We start from the raw sequence: 15,080 nt of genomic DNA, 5'->3' as shown, positions 1-15,080 counted from the left end.
GGTTTTAAATATACTTAAGTATCAAAAGTAAAATGTAACTGCTAAAATACAGTATACTTACATTGAGTGGCTGCTGCCAACACAGACTCAACTCCAGCCACTTTAATAATGGAAATGGATGGAAATTTATGTAAAAATATATCACTAGCCACTTTAAATAATGCTACTTAATATAATGTTTACATACCCTACATTACTCACCTCATATGTATATGTATATACTGTACTCTATATCATCTACTGCATTTTTATGTAATACATGTATCACTAGCCACTTTAAGCTATTCCACTTTGTTTACATACCCTACATTACTCACCTCATGTATCTGTACTCGATACCATCTACTGCATCTTGCCTATGGCGTTCTGTACCATCACTCATTCATATCTTTATGTACATATTCTTTATCCCTTTACACTTGTGTGTATAAGGTAGTAGTTTTGGAATTGTTAGGTTAGATTACGCGTTGGTTATTACTGCAGTGTCAGAACTAGAAGCACAAGCATTTCACTACACTCGCATTAACATCTGCTAACCATGTGTATGTGACAAATAACATTTGATTTGATTACTTAATTGAACCCGTTTCCTGTCTTGCTAAGCTGTCCTGTCTTGTGTTTGGGATCATTGTCATGCTGAAAGACCCAGCCACGTTTCATCTTCAATGCCCTTGCTGATGGAAGGAGGTTTTCACTCAAATCTCATAATACATGGCCCCATTCATTCTTTCCTTTACACGGATCAGTCGTCCTGGTCCCTTTGCAGAAAAACAGCCCCAAAGCATGATGTTTCCACCCCAATGCTTCAGGTATGGTGTTCTTTGGATGCAACTCAGCATTCTTTGTCCTCCAAACACAACCAGTTGAGTTTTTACCAAAAAGTTATATTTTGGTTTCATCTGACCGTATGACATTCTCCCAATCTTCTTCTGGATCATCCCAATTCTCTCTAGCAAACTTCAGACGGTCTGGACCCGTATGGCACTGCAGTATTTGAGTCCCTGGCAGCGTAGTGTGTTACTGATGGTAGGCTTTGTTACTTTGGTCCCAGCTCTCTGCAGGTCATTCACTAGGTCCCCCTGCGTGGTTCTGGGATTTTTGCTCACCGTTCTTGTGATCATTTTGACCCCAAGGGGTGAGATCTTGCGTGGAGCCCCAGATCGAGGGAGATTATCAGTGGTCTTGTATGTCTTCCATTTCCTAATAATTTCTCCCACAGTTGATTTCTTCAAACCAAGCTGCTTACCTATTGCAGATTCAGTCTTCCCAGCCTGGTGCAGGTCTACCATTTTGTTTCTGGTGTCCTTTGACAGCTCTTTGGTCTTGGCCATAGTGGAGTTTGGAGTGTGACTGTTTGAGGTTGTGGACAGGTGTCTTTTATACTGATAACAAGTTCAAACAGGTGCCATTAATACAGGTAACGAGTGGAGGACAGAGGAGCCTCTTAAAGAAGAAGTTACAGGTCTGTGAGAGCCAGAAATCTTGCTTGTTTGTAGGTGACCAAATACTAATTTTCCACCATAATTTGCAAATAAATTCATAAAAAATCCTACGATGTGATTTTCTGGATTTTTTTCCCTCGTTTTGTCTGTCATAGTTGAAGTGTACCTATGATGAAAGTTACAGGTCTCTCTCATCTTTTTAAGTGGGAGAACTTGCACAATTGGTGGCTGACTAAATACGTTTTTGCCCCACTGTATGTGATGGTACGCAAGGTTTGAAATTATGTTTAAGTTAAATATATCTGTTTGGGTAAATTTGCAGTCAACAAATTATTTATAGTTATGTTCTGGCTTCCTTACCATCCACTCAAGAAAAAGCATTATCCCACGGCTGAATCAAGTTGATGATCCCTGGTATAGATGATTTAGACTCTAATGGTGAATAACCCTTTAAAGTAATTTATTTTAATAATGTATATACAGGTTGTTCATAGTAGTAATTTCCATTCCTTCAAGGGGTTCATTCCTCACAGGCAAGTTCTTCCACACTGATCTAGACAAACCATTTCTGTATGGATCTCGCTTTGTGCACAGGTGCATTGTCATGCTGAAACAGCAAAGGACCTTCCCTAAACTGTTGCCACAAAGTTGGAAGCACAAAATCGTCTAGAATGTCATTGTATGCTGTAGCATTAAGATTTCTCTTTACTGGAACTAAGGGGCCTAGTACGAACCATGAAAAACAGCCCCAGACCATTATTCCCTTACAGTTGGCATTAATCATTGGGACAGATAGCGTTTTCCTAGCATCCACCAAACCCAGATTTGTCTGTCGCACTGCCAGATGGTGATGCGTGATTTATCACTCCAGAGAACGCGTTTCCACTGCTCTAGAGTCCAATTTAATATATATATATTTCTATTGAAACTTTATTTAACTAGGCAAGTCAGTTAAGATCAAATTATTTTTTACAATTACTTCCTACACCGGCTAAACCTAGACGATGCTGGGCCAATTGTGCGCCGCCCTATGGGACTCCCAATCACGGCCGGGTGTGATACAGCCTGGATTCGAACCAGGGCGTCTGTATTGACGCCTCTAGCACTGAGATGCCATGCCTTAGACCTCTGCGCCACTGGGGAGCACCAATGGCGGCGAGCTTTACACCGCTCCAGCCGACACTTGGAATTACGCATGGTAATCTTAGGCTTAGCGCGGCTGCTTGGCCGCGCACAAAAATCCTGACAAACACGTATTGTGCTGACATTGCTTTCAGACGCAGTTTGGAACTCGGAAATGAGTGTTGCAACCGAGAACAGACGATTGTTATGTGCTACAGAAAGGTGGCGTCCTATGACGGTGCTGCAATGAAAGTAATTGAGCTCTTCAGTACGGACCATTCTACTGTCAATGTTTGTCTATGGAGATTGCATGGCGGTGTGCTTGATTTTATACACCTGTCAGATCCACTAATTTGATGGGGTGTCCAAATACTTTTGTATATACAGTACTAGCCAAATTTTGGACACACCAACTCATTCAAGAGTTTTTCTTTATTTTTACTAAACTTGTGCAAAAGAAGAAACGTCCTCTCACTGTCAACTGACTTTATTTTCAGCAAACTTAACGTGCAAATATTTGTATGAACAGAAGATTCAACAACTGAACAAGTTCCACAGACATGTGACTAACAGATATGGAATAATGTGTCCCTGAACAAAGGGGGGGTCAAAAAAGTAACAGCCAGTATCTGGTGTGGCCACCAGCTGCATTAAGTACTGCAGTGCATCTCCTCCTCATGGACTTCACCAGATTTGCCAGTTCTTGCTGTGAGATGTTACCCCACTCTTCCACCAAGGCACCTGCAAGTTCCCGGACATTTCTGGGGGGAATGGCCCCAGCCCTCACCCTTCGATCAAACAGGTTCCAGGCGTGCTCAATGTGATTGAGATCCGGGCTCTTCGCTGGCCATGGCAGAACACTGACATTTCTGTCTTGCAGGAAATCACACACAGAATGATCAGTATGGCAGGTGGCATTGTCATGCTGGAAGGTCATGTCAGGAAGGGTACCACATGAGGGAGAAGGATGACTTCTCTGTAAGGCACAGCGTTGAGATTGCCTGCAATGACAAGCTCAGTCCGATGATGCTGTGACACACTGCCCCAGACCATGACGGACCCTCCACCTCCAAATCGATCCCGTTCCAGAGTACAGGCCTCGGTGTAACACTCATTCCTTCGACGATCAACGGAAATCCGACCATCATCCCTGGTGAGACAAATACGTGACTCGTCAGAGAAGAGCACTTTTTGCTAGTCGTGTCTGGTCCAGTGACGGTTTGTGCAGCGTTGTTGCTGGTGATGTCTGGTGAGGACCTGCCTTACAACAGGCCTACAAGTCCTCTGTCCAGCCTCTCTCAGCCTATTGCGGACAGTCTGAGCACTGATGGAGGGATTGTGCGTTCCTGGTGTAACTCTGGCAGTTGTTGCCATCCTGTACCTGTCCCGCAGGTGTGATGTTCAGAAGTACCGATCCTGTGCAGGTGTTGTTACACGTGGTCTGCCACTGCGAGGACGATCAGCTGTCCATCCTGTCTCCCTGTAGCTCTGTCTTAGGTGTCTCACAGTACGGACATTGCAATTTATTGCCCTGGCAACATCTGTAGTCCTCATGCCTAATGCCTAATGCACATTCATGCAGACGAGCAGGCAACCTGGACATCTTTCTTTTGGTGTTTTTCAGAGTCAGTAGAAACTGTGACCTTAATTGCCTACCGTCTGTAAGCTGTTAGCATCTTAATGACCGTTCACAGGTGCATGTTCATGAATTGTTTATGGTTCGTTGAACAAGCATGGAAAACAGTGTTTAAACCCTTTAACAATGAATATCAGTGAAGTTATTTGGATTTTTACGAATTATCTTTGAAAGACAGGGTCCTGAATAAGGGACATCTATTTTGCTGCTGAGTTTATTTTCGACATCGTAGAAAAATAAGTTAAGACATCAAAACTACAATGAAATAACACATATGGAATCATGTAGGGGTGGCAGGTAGCCTATTGGTTATAGTGTTGGGCCAGTAACCGAAAGGTTGCTGGATCGAATCCCAGAGCTGACGAGGTAAAAATATGTCATTCTGCCCCTGAACAAGGCAGTTAATCCACTGTTCCCCGGTAGGCCATCATTGTAAATAAGAATGTGTTCTTAACTTGCCTAGTAAAATAAAAGGTTAAATAAAAAAATGTAGTAACCAAAAAAGTGTTAAATCACATTTTATATTTGAGATTCTTCAAAGTAACCACCTTGATGACAGCTTTGCACATGCTTGGCATTCTCTCAACCAGCTTCATGTGGTAGTCACCGGAATGCATTTCAATTAACAGGTGTCTTAACAGTTCATTTATGGAATTTCTTTCCTTCTTATTCCATTTGAGACAATCAGTTGTGTTGTGACAAGGTAGGGGCGGTATATTGAAGATAACCCTATTTGGTAAAAGACCAAGTCCATATTATGGCAAGAACAGCTCGAATAAGCAAAGAGAAATTACAGTCCAAAACTAAGACATGAAGGTCAGTCAATCCGGAAAATTTCAAGAACTTTCAACGTTTCAAGTGCAGTCGCAAAAACCATCAAGCTCTATGATGAAACTCTCTCATGAGGACTGCCACAGGAAAGGAAGACCCAGAGCTACCTCTGCTGCAGAGGCTAAGTTCATTAGAGTTACCAGACACAGAACTTGTAGCCCAAATAAACACTTCAGTGTTCAAGTAACAGACATCTCAACTGTTCAGAGACTGCGTGAATCAGGCCTTCATGAGGTCAAATTGATGCAAAGAAACCACTACTAAAGGACACCAATAAGAAGACTTGCTTGGGCCAAGAAACACAAGCAATGGACATTAGACTGGTGGAAATCTGTCCTTTGGTCTGATGAGTCCAAATTTGAGAACTTTGGTTCCAACTGCTGTCTTTGTGAAACACAGAATAGGTGAACGAATGTTCTCTGCATGTGGTTCCCACCTTGAAGCATTGGGGAGGTGGTGTAATGATGTGGGGGTGCTTTGCTGGTGACACTGCTGGTGATTTATTTAGAATTCAAGCAACACTTAACCAGCATGGCTACCACAGCCTTCTGCAGCGATACTCCATCCCATCTGGTTTGCGCTTAGTGGGACTGTCATTTGTTTTTCAACAGGACAATGACCCAACACACCTCCAGGCTGTGTGAGGGCTTATTTGGGTTGATCTCAACCCAATTGAGATGGTTGGGATGAGTTGGGCCGCAGAGTGAAGGAAAAGCAGCCAACAAGTGCTCAGCATATGTGGGAACTCCTTCAAGACTGTTGGAAAAGCATTGCAGGTGAAGCTGGTTGAGAGAATGTCAAGAGAATGCAAAGCTGTCATCAAGGCAAAGGGAGGCAACTTTGAATCTAAAATATATATGTTGGTTTGTTTTAACACTTTTTTGGTTAAATGATTCCATATGTGTTATTTAATAGTTTGTCTTCACTATTATTCTACAATGTAGAAAATAGTAAGAATAAAGAAAAACCCTTGAATGAGTAGGTGTCCAAACTTTTGACTGGTACTGTATAATATATGTCAAAAATATGCAGGTTTGGACAACTTAATAATTCAATGTGGCAGCGTTACAAAATAAACAAGTTAATTGGCTGCTGCTAACTAGCATAGCTGGTCCCATTGTTGCAAAGTGTTATGGGGTATTAGAATTCTGTTGTCTTAACCTTTTTCCATCTTCAACCTAGACTGATACCAAACTAAACCCATCTGACAGTGAAGGTGAGGAAACTACCTCAGCACTACTCAATCTTGGGTCAATAGCAAGATTAATACTACTTTCTGTCTCGTCTTCCCTACACTATGTGATGATGGGATTGGATGTCTCCACAGTGAGTGCAGTCTGTGGTGTAGTGATCAAACGGATTCCATTTTGAAAGCTCAGGTGTAAACAGGAGAATAGCCTAAATAAAAGAGAGAAATGTGTGTTCTCCACTTTCAAGATTATGGTTGCGGAAACTTTCCATATGTTCACATACTTGTCCTGCATATCTCTACTGTAAGGCAAAAAAAAAAAAGACAGTAACGAAAAGACAGGAAACAAAGTTGGCTTTTCAGCACATTTTATCACGAGTGGAGAGTGCCAGTAACAGCTATACCGAGTTCTAACTTTTTTAAAGTAGAACAAAACTTTTAAAAAGTAAAATTGCACTGAGCTTCACAATACTTTTCAGAAATTAAGCCATCTAAAAATTACAAGTACAATAATAAAGAATCATAATAGTAATCAATCCAAATAATAGATTTTTTTAAACCACTGAAAGCGGAGACAGGCGGAAGATGGTTTAGTCGGAATTCTATTCTACTCAGTCAGACGTCAAATACACTACGTCGTCAGAGTATCTTACCAGCGCTAATACATTAGTAAACATGACATTTTATCATTGCCAAATGGAGCAGAATTTAACCTATCACGCTACATCCAAAGTTTACATTTTATTTTCCACGTATCTTTATAATGACTGGTAATATGGTCTAATTCTAACACTCATTTCAAAATGGCATCTCTCCTCTATCCGTTTCAGCATGATTAAAGCACTATGAAAACTGGCCACGGGACCATTCAACCGAAATCCCCATCTCTGAGACCCGGAGGCAAATAAAATTCAGACTGTGCGAAGATTATTAAAGAGGTAAAAATGGATGGATGAGGGGGAGGGAAAGTGCATCTGACGTTTTTGCTCGGGGAACTAGGCTGCTGAGCTGGATATAGCATTTCAATGGATATAAGGGAGGTTTGGGGGAGAAGACTTGGGTGACGAAGGAGGGAGGGGTTTAGACTTCCGTTTGGCTGTCTCCATAGACACTCTCATCACTGTAGGCAATGTAGAGGAAAAAGTCCTCTTCATGGTGCTCCTGAAAGAGAGAGCAATAAAGAGGTGTTGGTATGAGTTGACAAAACAGAGGGGGAGGCTTCCCTGAAAGGCATCCCCAATCCAAACGTTGTCACATGCACCAAATACAACAAGTGTAGACTTTAACGTGAAGTGCTTACTTAACCAACAGTGCAGTTCAAGAAGAGTTTAGAAAATATTTACTAAATAAACACAATAAAATAATAACAGGGCTATATACAGGGGGTACAGGTACCGAGTCAGTGTGCGGAGGAAAAGCAGCAGAAAAGCGTTTGAAGGGAGCGGGGAGGAATCATACCTGGTATAGAAGGCCCATGGTGGCTGAGGTGGGAGGAATGACGTTGTTTACAAAGAAGAACAGGGCGTCCTCGGCCCGCAGGTGGATTCGTTTTCGGATGAGGAAGTAGAACTGGCCCACTGTAGTAGAGAGAAATTAATTTAACTATTAAAGTTCTGAAGAGAGTGGTATAGAAGTGGTACATGGATGGCACATAACCATAATAACTGGTTACCTACCTGTGAGGTCAGAGGGCACAAGGTATTTCTTCTTGTCCAGATCTCCTATCCTTGCTTTGGGGGCTTTTTCCACAATTACCTACAATTAGAAGGCGAAAAAAAAACATTTAGAAAGGCCTTAATATTGTGTGGCTGTGTCCAAAAATGTAAAGTTCCAAAATAATAATTACCTAGACTTTGTTACATTCATATCTCTTACATACATTTCCACTTACTGGTAAATTAACTTGGTCACATACGATTGCACTATTCAAGCTTGTTTTCTTCACATTTTGAGGAAAGGGGATGTGATAAAATAAGTCTCAGACCCACTGAAACTCCATCGTGCGAGGTGATTTTCAGAAACCATTATGGCACACTGACATGGGATTATTAAATGCTTCTGCATTTGGATTCTACTGCTGTGTCAAGCCAGAGATCTGCATATAGTGACGAGATATGCATGTCGCCGCACTAACAACAGGAGTTGTTGTACCAAAGGCAGTAAGGCAAGCGACAAGCTGAGGTCCAAAATAAGCCAATAGGAACATATTGGACAGATTATGGGCAGAGGGAAACAGCTCGCGTCGCTTCTTCCTCTGGTCAAGCTCGATAAACAAAAAGACGTGGTCAAAAAGGCCAGTTATGCCATCTTAACCTGTGGTTGTGTCACACACAGTGCAGATGTCTATTTTGCTGATGTGTAGCGGACAAGTTGGTTTTCCACACAGCACTCGTAGCAAATACCCACAACACAGGATTATTTAGTTGGGGGGCCTGAAATACAACCACGGGATCTATTCAACCTGCAAAACTGAAGCGTTAGAGTCACCGATAGAAATGTAAAAGTAATTTCAGATTGAGCCGACACATGCAGTGTTTACCGGGAACGCAGTCTCCGCTAAAGCAAGAACATTGCCTTCATTTTTACAGCATGATTGAAATGTGAAGTTCAGCGATGCGGATTGAATGAAGACCCAAATCTCCCAGAAAAACAACAAGGCCTGTATTCAGTGCATAAAACCTACACTGAGTCTTTCTGCAGATTGTTTACACCAGGGTTTTCCAACCCTGTTCCTGGAGAGCTACACCCTCTTGGTTTTCACTCCAACCACAGTTATAACTAACCCGATTCAGTTCATTATTAGAATCAGGTGTGCTAGATTAGGGTTGGAGTGAAAACGCACAGGACTGTCACTCTCCAGACACAGGTTTGGATAGCCCAGAGATCAGTGGAGGCTGCTGAGGGGAAGATGGCTCATATTAATGGCCGCAACAGTGCTAATGGAATGGCATTAACACATGAAAAATCATAATCGGTCGACCCCTAGTTTCCAACGCTGATACCGATTATTGGAGGACCAAAAAAAGCCGATACCGATTAATTTTTTATTTATTTATTTAAACGGCCAATTTTTTACAATTTATTTGTAATAATGACAATTACAACAACACTGAATGAACACTTATTTTAACTTAATATAATACATCAATAAAATCAATTTAGCCTCAAATAAATAACGTTCAATTTGGTTTAAATAATGCAAAAACAAAGTGTTGGAGAAGTAAAAGTGCAATATGTGCCATGTAAGAAAGCTAAAGTTTCAGTTCCTTGCTCAGAACATGAGAACATATGAAAGCTGGTGGTTCCTTTTAACATGGGTCTTCAATATTCCCAGGCAAGAAGTTTTAGGTTGTAGTTAATGAAATAGTCCTATAATTCCTAACTATTGGATATTCTAGGCACTTTATTGCCAGTGTAACAGTATCGCTTTCGTCCCTCTCCTCGCTCCTCCCTGGGCTTGAACCAGGAACACAACGACAACAGCCACCCTCGAAGCAGTGTTACCCATGCAGAGCAAGGTGAACAACCACTCCAAGTCTCAGAGCGAGTGACATTTGAAACGCTAATAGCGCACACTCCGCTAACTAGCTAGCCTTTTCACATCGTTTACACGACCTTAATCTCTGGAGTTGATAGGCATGAAGTCAAACAGCGCAATGCTTGATGTACAACGAAGAGCTGCTGGCAAAACGCACAAAAGTGCTGTTTGAATGAATGCGTACGAGCCTGCTGCTGCCTACCACCGCTCAGTCAGACTGCTCTATCAAATCATAGACTTAGTTATAGTATAATAACACACAGAAATACTACGGTCAAATCCGGAAACTATCATCTCGAATACAAGACGTTTATTCTTTCAGTGAAATACGGAACCGTTACGTATTTTATCTAAGGGGTGGCATCCATTAGCCTAAATATTCCTGTTACATTGCACAACCTTCAATGTTGTCGTAATTACGTAAAATTCTGGCAAATTAGGCGGCCCAAACTGTTGCATATAGACTGACTCTGCGTGCATTGAACGCAAGAGAAGTGACACAATTTCACCTGGTTAATATTGCCTGTTAACCTGGATTTCTTATAGCAAAATAAGCAGGTTTAAAAATCTATACTTATATGTATTGATTTTAAGAAAGGCATTGATGTTCATGGTTAGGTACACATTGGAGCAACGATACGCATCGATTATATGCAACGCAGGACACGCTAGATAAACTAGTAATATCAACCATGTGTAGTTAACTAGTGATTATGATTGATTTAATGCTAGCTAGCAACTTACCTTGGCTTACTGCATTCACGTAACAGGCAGTCTCCTCATGGAGTGCAAGTTGGACTAGTTAACTGTAAGGTTGCAATATTGGATCCCCCGAGCTGACAAGGTGAAAATCCGTCGTTCTGCCCCTGAACAAGGCAGTTAATCCACCGTTCCTAGGCAGTCATTGAAAATAAGAATGTGTTCTTAACTGACTTGCCTAGTTAAATAAAGATTAAATAAATGTGTAAAAAAATATATATTAACAAATGTTTTTTACTATTATTTTTTATTATTTTTTTATCAGCCAAATCTGTGTCCAAAAATACAGATTTCCGATTGTTATGAAAACTTGAAATCGGCTCTAATTAAAATCGGCCATTCCGATTAATCGGTCGACCTCTAATGGAAACCATGCATTTGATAACATTCCACCGATTCAGTCGACCAAAAAGTAGACTGTTACAGCTTTAAGCAAACCCTGAAAATTAAGGATAGGAACCTATTGTCATTTCTGCCTAAGACATTCTTACAAAAAGGTGGTTTTATAACTAAAGGGACACAGTGTAGACTGAAAACAATACATCTATAGATGGCCTAAATGTGAAATAAACAACTGAACTGCTTACTGACACCCGCTCTAGGCTATTTGGGGTAGCTAACATTACACATCGGGGCGGCAGGTAGCCTAAGTGGTTATAGTGTTGGGGCCAGTAACCAAAAGGTTGCTAGATCGAATCCCCGAGCTGACAAGGTAAAAATATGTCCTTCTGTCCCTGAACAAGGCAGTTAAACCCACTGTTCCTCGGGCCGTCATTGTAAATACACATGTGTTCTTAACCGACTGGCCTAGTTAAATAAAACATCTTTAAAAAACACACACACCGTAACTCTTACAGCTACCTATTAACCTGTCAAAGTATTACTTTGGAAGTAAATGACTATTTGTAAGTCACGAGGTCTTGCTTTTGGAAAACAGTCCCAAGCGTGGTAGCTAGTTATTGTTTTAAAGGCACTGTGCAGTGGAAAAACATGATTTCCCTGTTTTATATACACATTTCCACACTAGAAGGTTGGAATAATACTGAAATTGTGAAAATAATGATAATGTCCTTTTAGTGTAAGAGCTGTTTGAAAAGACCACCTGAAATGTGTATGTTTTGGTGGGATGGAGTTTTGACCTGCCTAGTGACATCACCAGGCGGTGAATTAGTTCGACCAATAATAGAGTTCCAAACTCTATCAATAACAGCGTAAAGGACTACAATTCAGGCCGTTCCTTCATCTGCAGAAACCCCTATTCATAAATTTTTAAGCTAGGACTCCAGTACATAGGCGGGAACACTAGTATAATAGGTGGCGGTAATGCGTCAATATTGGACACCATCAGACGATAAACCCCACCAGGGTCTAAATTGTACTTTTTGGTCCACCAGCCACTGTGACAGGTAGATAAAATATCTACTAGCCACTCAGATGTCTTACTAGCCAATATTTTGTTGCTGCCATAATTACACCAATAAACAAATGAGCATGCTTTGTAATGTTTGTAATACAATACATGTATTAGTAATAAGTAATGTGATATACTGCAAAAAAAGTAATGAAAAATGACCCGGGTCTTAATCAAAATGTTCAGCTGCCCCTTTAAGGGCGGGAGGTTACCGTGGTAACGGGGCCACTCGAGCCCTGTCACACATCTGTGATCTGACTAGGGAGTAAATGCGCAGTTGAAACAGCAGACTCTAACTATGGAAAAACAGAGCTTGTGAACAAAACAATGTATATTGCCAAGAAAAACAAGGACACGGTCTCACTTTGTAAATTATATGAACTTTTATGCCGGTGCGCAGCGTCTCCAAAAATGAATAAGCACTTCGGTCATCTTACACAGCTCCTCTGATGGTTGCTGTGCAAGGTGGGACATAGGATTTGTATTTATTTGAGCAATTAGCAGCTATAAAACAAAACATAAATACTTTGAAAACAGTGCCAGACTAACGTGCTCATACTTGCCTTTTTACTTTTTATTCGCGAATAATGCTTACACTGTAGAGCCCTGCAAATTGATCACCCGACGAATTTGGCGGGTATGAATTTTATGCCCTGAACCCCACAGAAGAGGCTGGGCGACAACACCTGTGACTAGCTAGCAGTGGTAGACAGTGTACTTCGCCCTTCCCTGCCGGGAACGATTTTCTCGCAGTTCTGTTACCGACAGTGAGGGCGTTTGTTTGGCAGGCCAAGACACTTGATGCTAGCTAGGTAGGACTTCAAGTACACTGCAGGCAGGATAGGTAGCTAGCTAGCTAATGACAGCTAGGACACCGGTAGACAGTGTCGTTTGCCCCCCGCCTGTCTGGCACTGTTTTCCCACAGTTCTGTTCACGCGGCAGGTGTTACACTTCGAACACCGACAGCGTCATTGCATTGTGGTACACCAGAATTACATTAATTTCCAATTAAAAACTCTGCGTTTGCCTTGCAGCATTGCGTTGAGGAGGCAGTTGCATTTATCGAAAGTACGCCTCAAACTGTATGCGTGGACGGCTTGACAGAAATGGTAACAGAACGTGAATGTTGAACTTCGGTTGCATACATATCCAGATGATGGCGCATACTATTTTGCACAATGAGGCGGTCGGTGTGTTCCAAGCGTTATGCTTTGATCACACCGACAGTTATTGCATTTTGGTACACCAGAATTACATTACATTTCCAATAAAACGCTGCGTTTGCCTTCCAGCGGAATTTATCGAACGTATGCGTCAAACTGTATGCTTTGACGGCTTGACAGAAATGGTGGCAGAAGGTGAATGTTTTTGTTTTTTTGCATACATATCCAGATGCTGCTGCATACTATTTTTTCGCAAAATACTGTCGGTGTGATCGAAGCGTTACAAGCCATATCCACCGTCGTAGTACAGATGATGCCCGAGTTGGAATGTGAAGCTAACTGAAGACGCAGAAATGTCCACATGCTGGAACGCCCCTAATTGCAGGTCGCAACCACACGTCACTATTATTGTTGATAACAGATACGCTTTCCCCTACCAGACAGTCCTAGCAAAATTGTTCTTTGCTTAGAAGTTATTTGACCATTTTAATTCAAAACAATCACAGTAGGTACTCAATTGTTACCCAGAAATGTGTTAGGGTTACAAAAAAAATAAAAAATAGCCTGCATTGGACCTTCAAACAAACATAGCTACAATTAAATGGTTATTGTTAGCTGTGTGTAATGAAATAACATAAGTTGACAGCTTGCTATAGCTAGTAAAACAAATTCCCATTCAGTGTAGAAACTATGCCTCAAGTCTTTCAACCAAACTGCGTCAACTTGACCGTCAAGTAGGGTGGCTTGCTAGGCCCATTTTAGAAGCAATTTGTTGTTGCCCAACTAGCCAACGTTAGTTAGTAAGCTTGTTCTTTGGCGTCGTTGTGAACATTCACCTAACCAAACATGACATGGGGATATTATAGAACGTCAGTTATGTCTTAATTGGGCTCACTAACATCAACACTTTTTCTACAAAGTAACCCATATTGAGAAGTAAACCAGCCAGGGTACTGTAGCTAGTAGGCTAGCTTCTAGCAAAGAAGGCATCTACTTACGGGTACCCTGTCCGGATACTTCTTCCTTATTTTCTCGCCCTCAGACCGTCTCTTCTCAAATGGGTGCTCCTCTTTGTATTGAAACTTCATTGTCAAACGAATGACAGGCTGTCGGTAGGTATATCTGAAATATCCGAATGGGATTTCTCAAATAGTAATTCGTCGACAACGCTAGCTAGTTGGGCTACTGTTTTGTTCGGGTTCTTTCCTAGTGCGACTGCGGCGGAGGGATACCATAACATACGACGCGAAAGGGAGGTCTGTACGCCGCACAGCTAAAATTGATTGTGGAAATATGAACGTTGACCGCAAAGAAACACACTGTTTGTGGTTAGGTTGATATTGTTTAGTCATATTCATTAATTAATCGAAATGTAATGATTAACAAATTAGCAGTGGTTTTGTTTCATAGTTGCCCAATTTTTTTTCTTCAATAGTACTACTTTATTTTGTCCAACCGGCTGTGATGAGGCAGTTGCCCTAGTCATATGACCCATCCACTGCAGTTTCCGTGGCGAACAGTCATTGGCAGCAAGCGAATTCAAGACTGCCAAATTAATGTCTGAAATAAATTATTAATTTTGACAGCGCTGGAAGTAAGTTATTGTGGGGCTGTAATAATTCCTCGCAATGTTCCCATAGTTTGTATTCACACTTAAGCTTCAAGGTGGGTGTCATGTAGCAGTTTGCGTGGGCAGTTACACAAGTGAAGTCATTATATGCTTCAGTCATGTCAGCTGATGTAGGAGGGGAGGGGAGGGGGGGAGGGGAGGGGAGGGGAGGGGGGGGGGGTTATATACCAGTTTGAGCAATTTCTTATTTTGTACTTGTTTTTAGTTAACTGAACTTAATACGCCCCTGCTGGTTCTGTTTTCTGCTAGCAGTTGATTAGCAAATGATCAGCTAGAGTTACGCACTGTTTTCTTAGGCCAGTCCCTGAATAGAAGGAAAGCATAGAGCAGCATTGTGTTTGCCCTCCAGCAGCCAGCC

At 41.6% G+C, this 15,080-nt stretch overlaps 1 protein-coding gene across 1 annotated transcript; it reads right to left on the bottom strand.

The window, feature by feature from the left end:
* Positions 1–6,559: 6,559 nt before the first annotated feature.
* On the bottom strand, positions 6,560–14,782 carry LOC109897079 (gamma-aminobutyric acid receptor-associated protein). The gene is made up of 4 exons (XM_020491601.2): positions 14,091–14,782; positions 7,897–7,975; positions 7,679–7,797; positions 6,560–7,381 (listed from the first exon to the last, which is right to left on the bottom strand). Exons 1-4 carry the CDS (start codon positions 14,178–14,180, stop codon positions 7,301–7,303), a joined length of 369 nt encoding a protein of 122 aa, XP_020347190.1. The 5' UTR covers positions 14,181–14,782; the 3' UTR covers positions 6,560–7,300.
* Between the last annotated feature and the right edge of the window lie 298 nt (positions 14,783–15,080).

Source organism: Oncorhynchus kisutch, linkage group LG9 (genome assembly GCF_002021735.2).
Source record: "Oncorhynchus kisutch isolate 150728-3 linkage group LG9, Okis_V2, whole genome shotgun sequence".
NCBI classification, from domain to species: Eukaryota; Metazoa; Chordata; class Actinopteri; order Salmoniformes; family Salmonidae; genus Oncorhynchus; species Oncorhynchus kisutch.
This window is presented reverse-complemented; position numbering and strand designations above follow the sequence as displayed.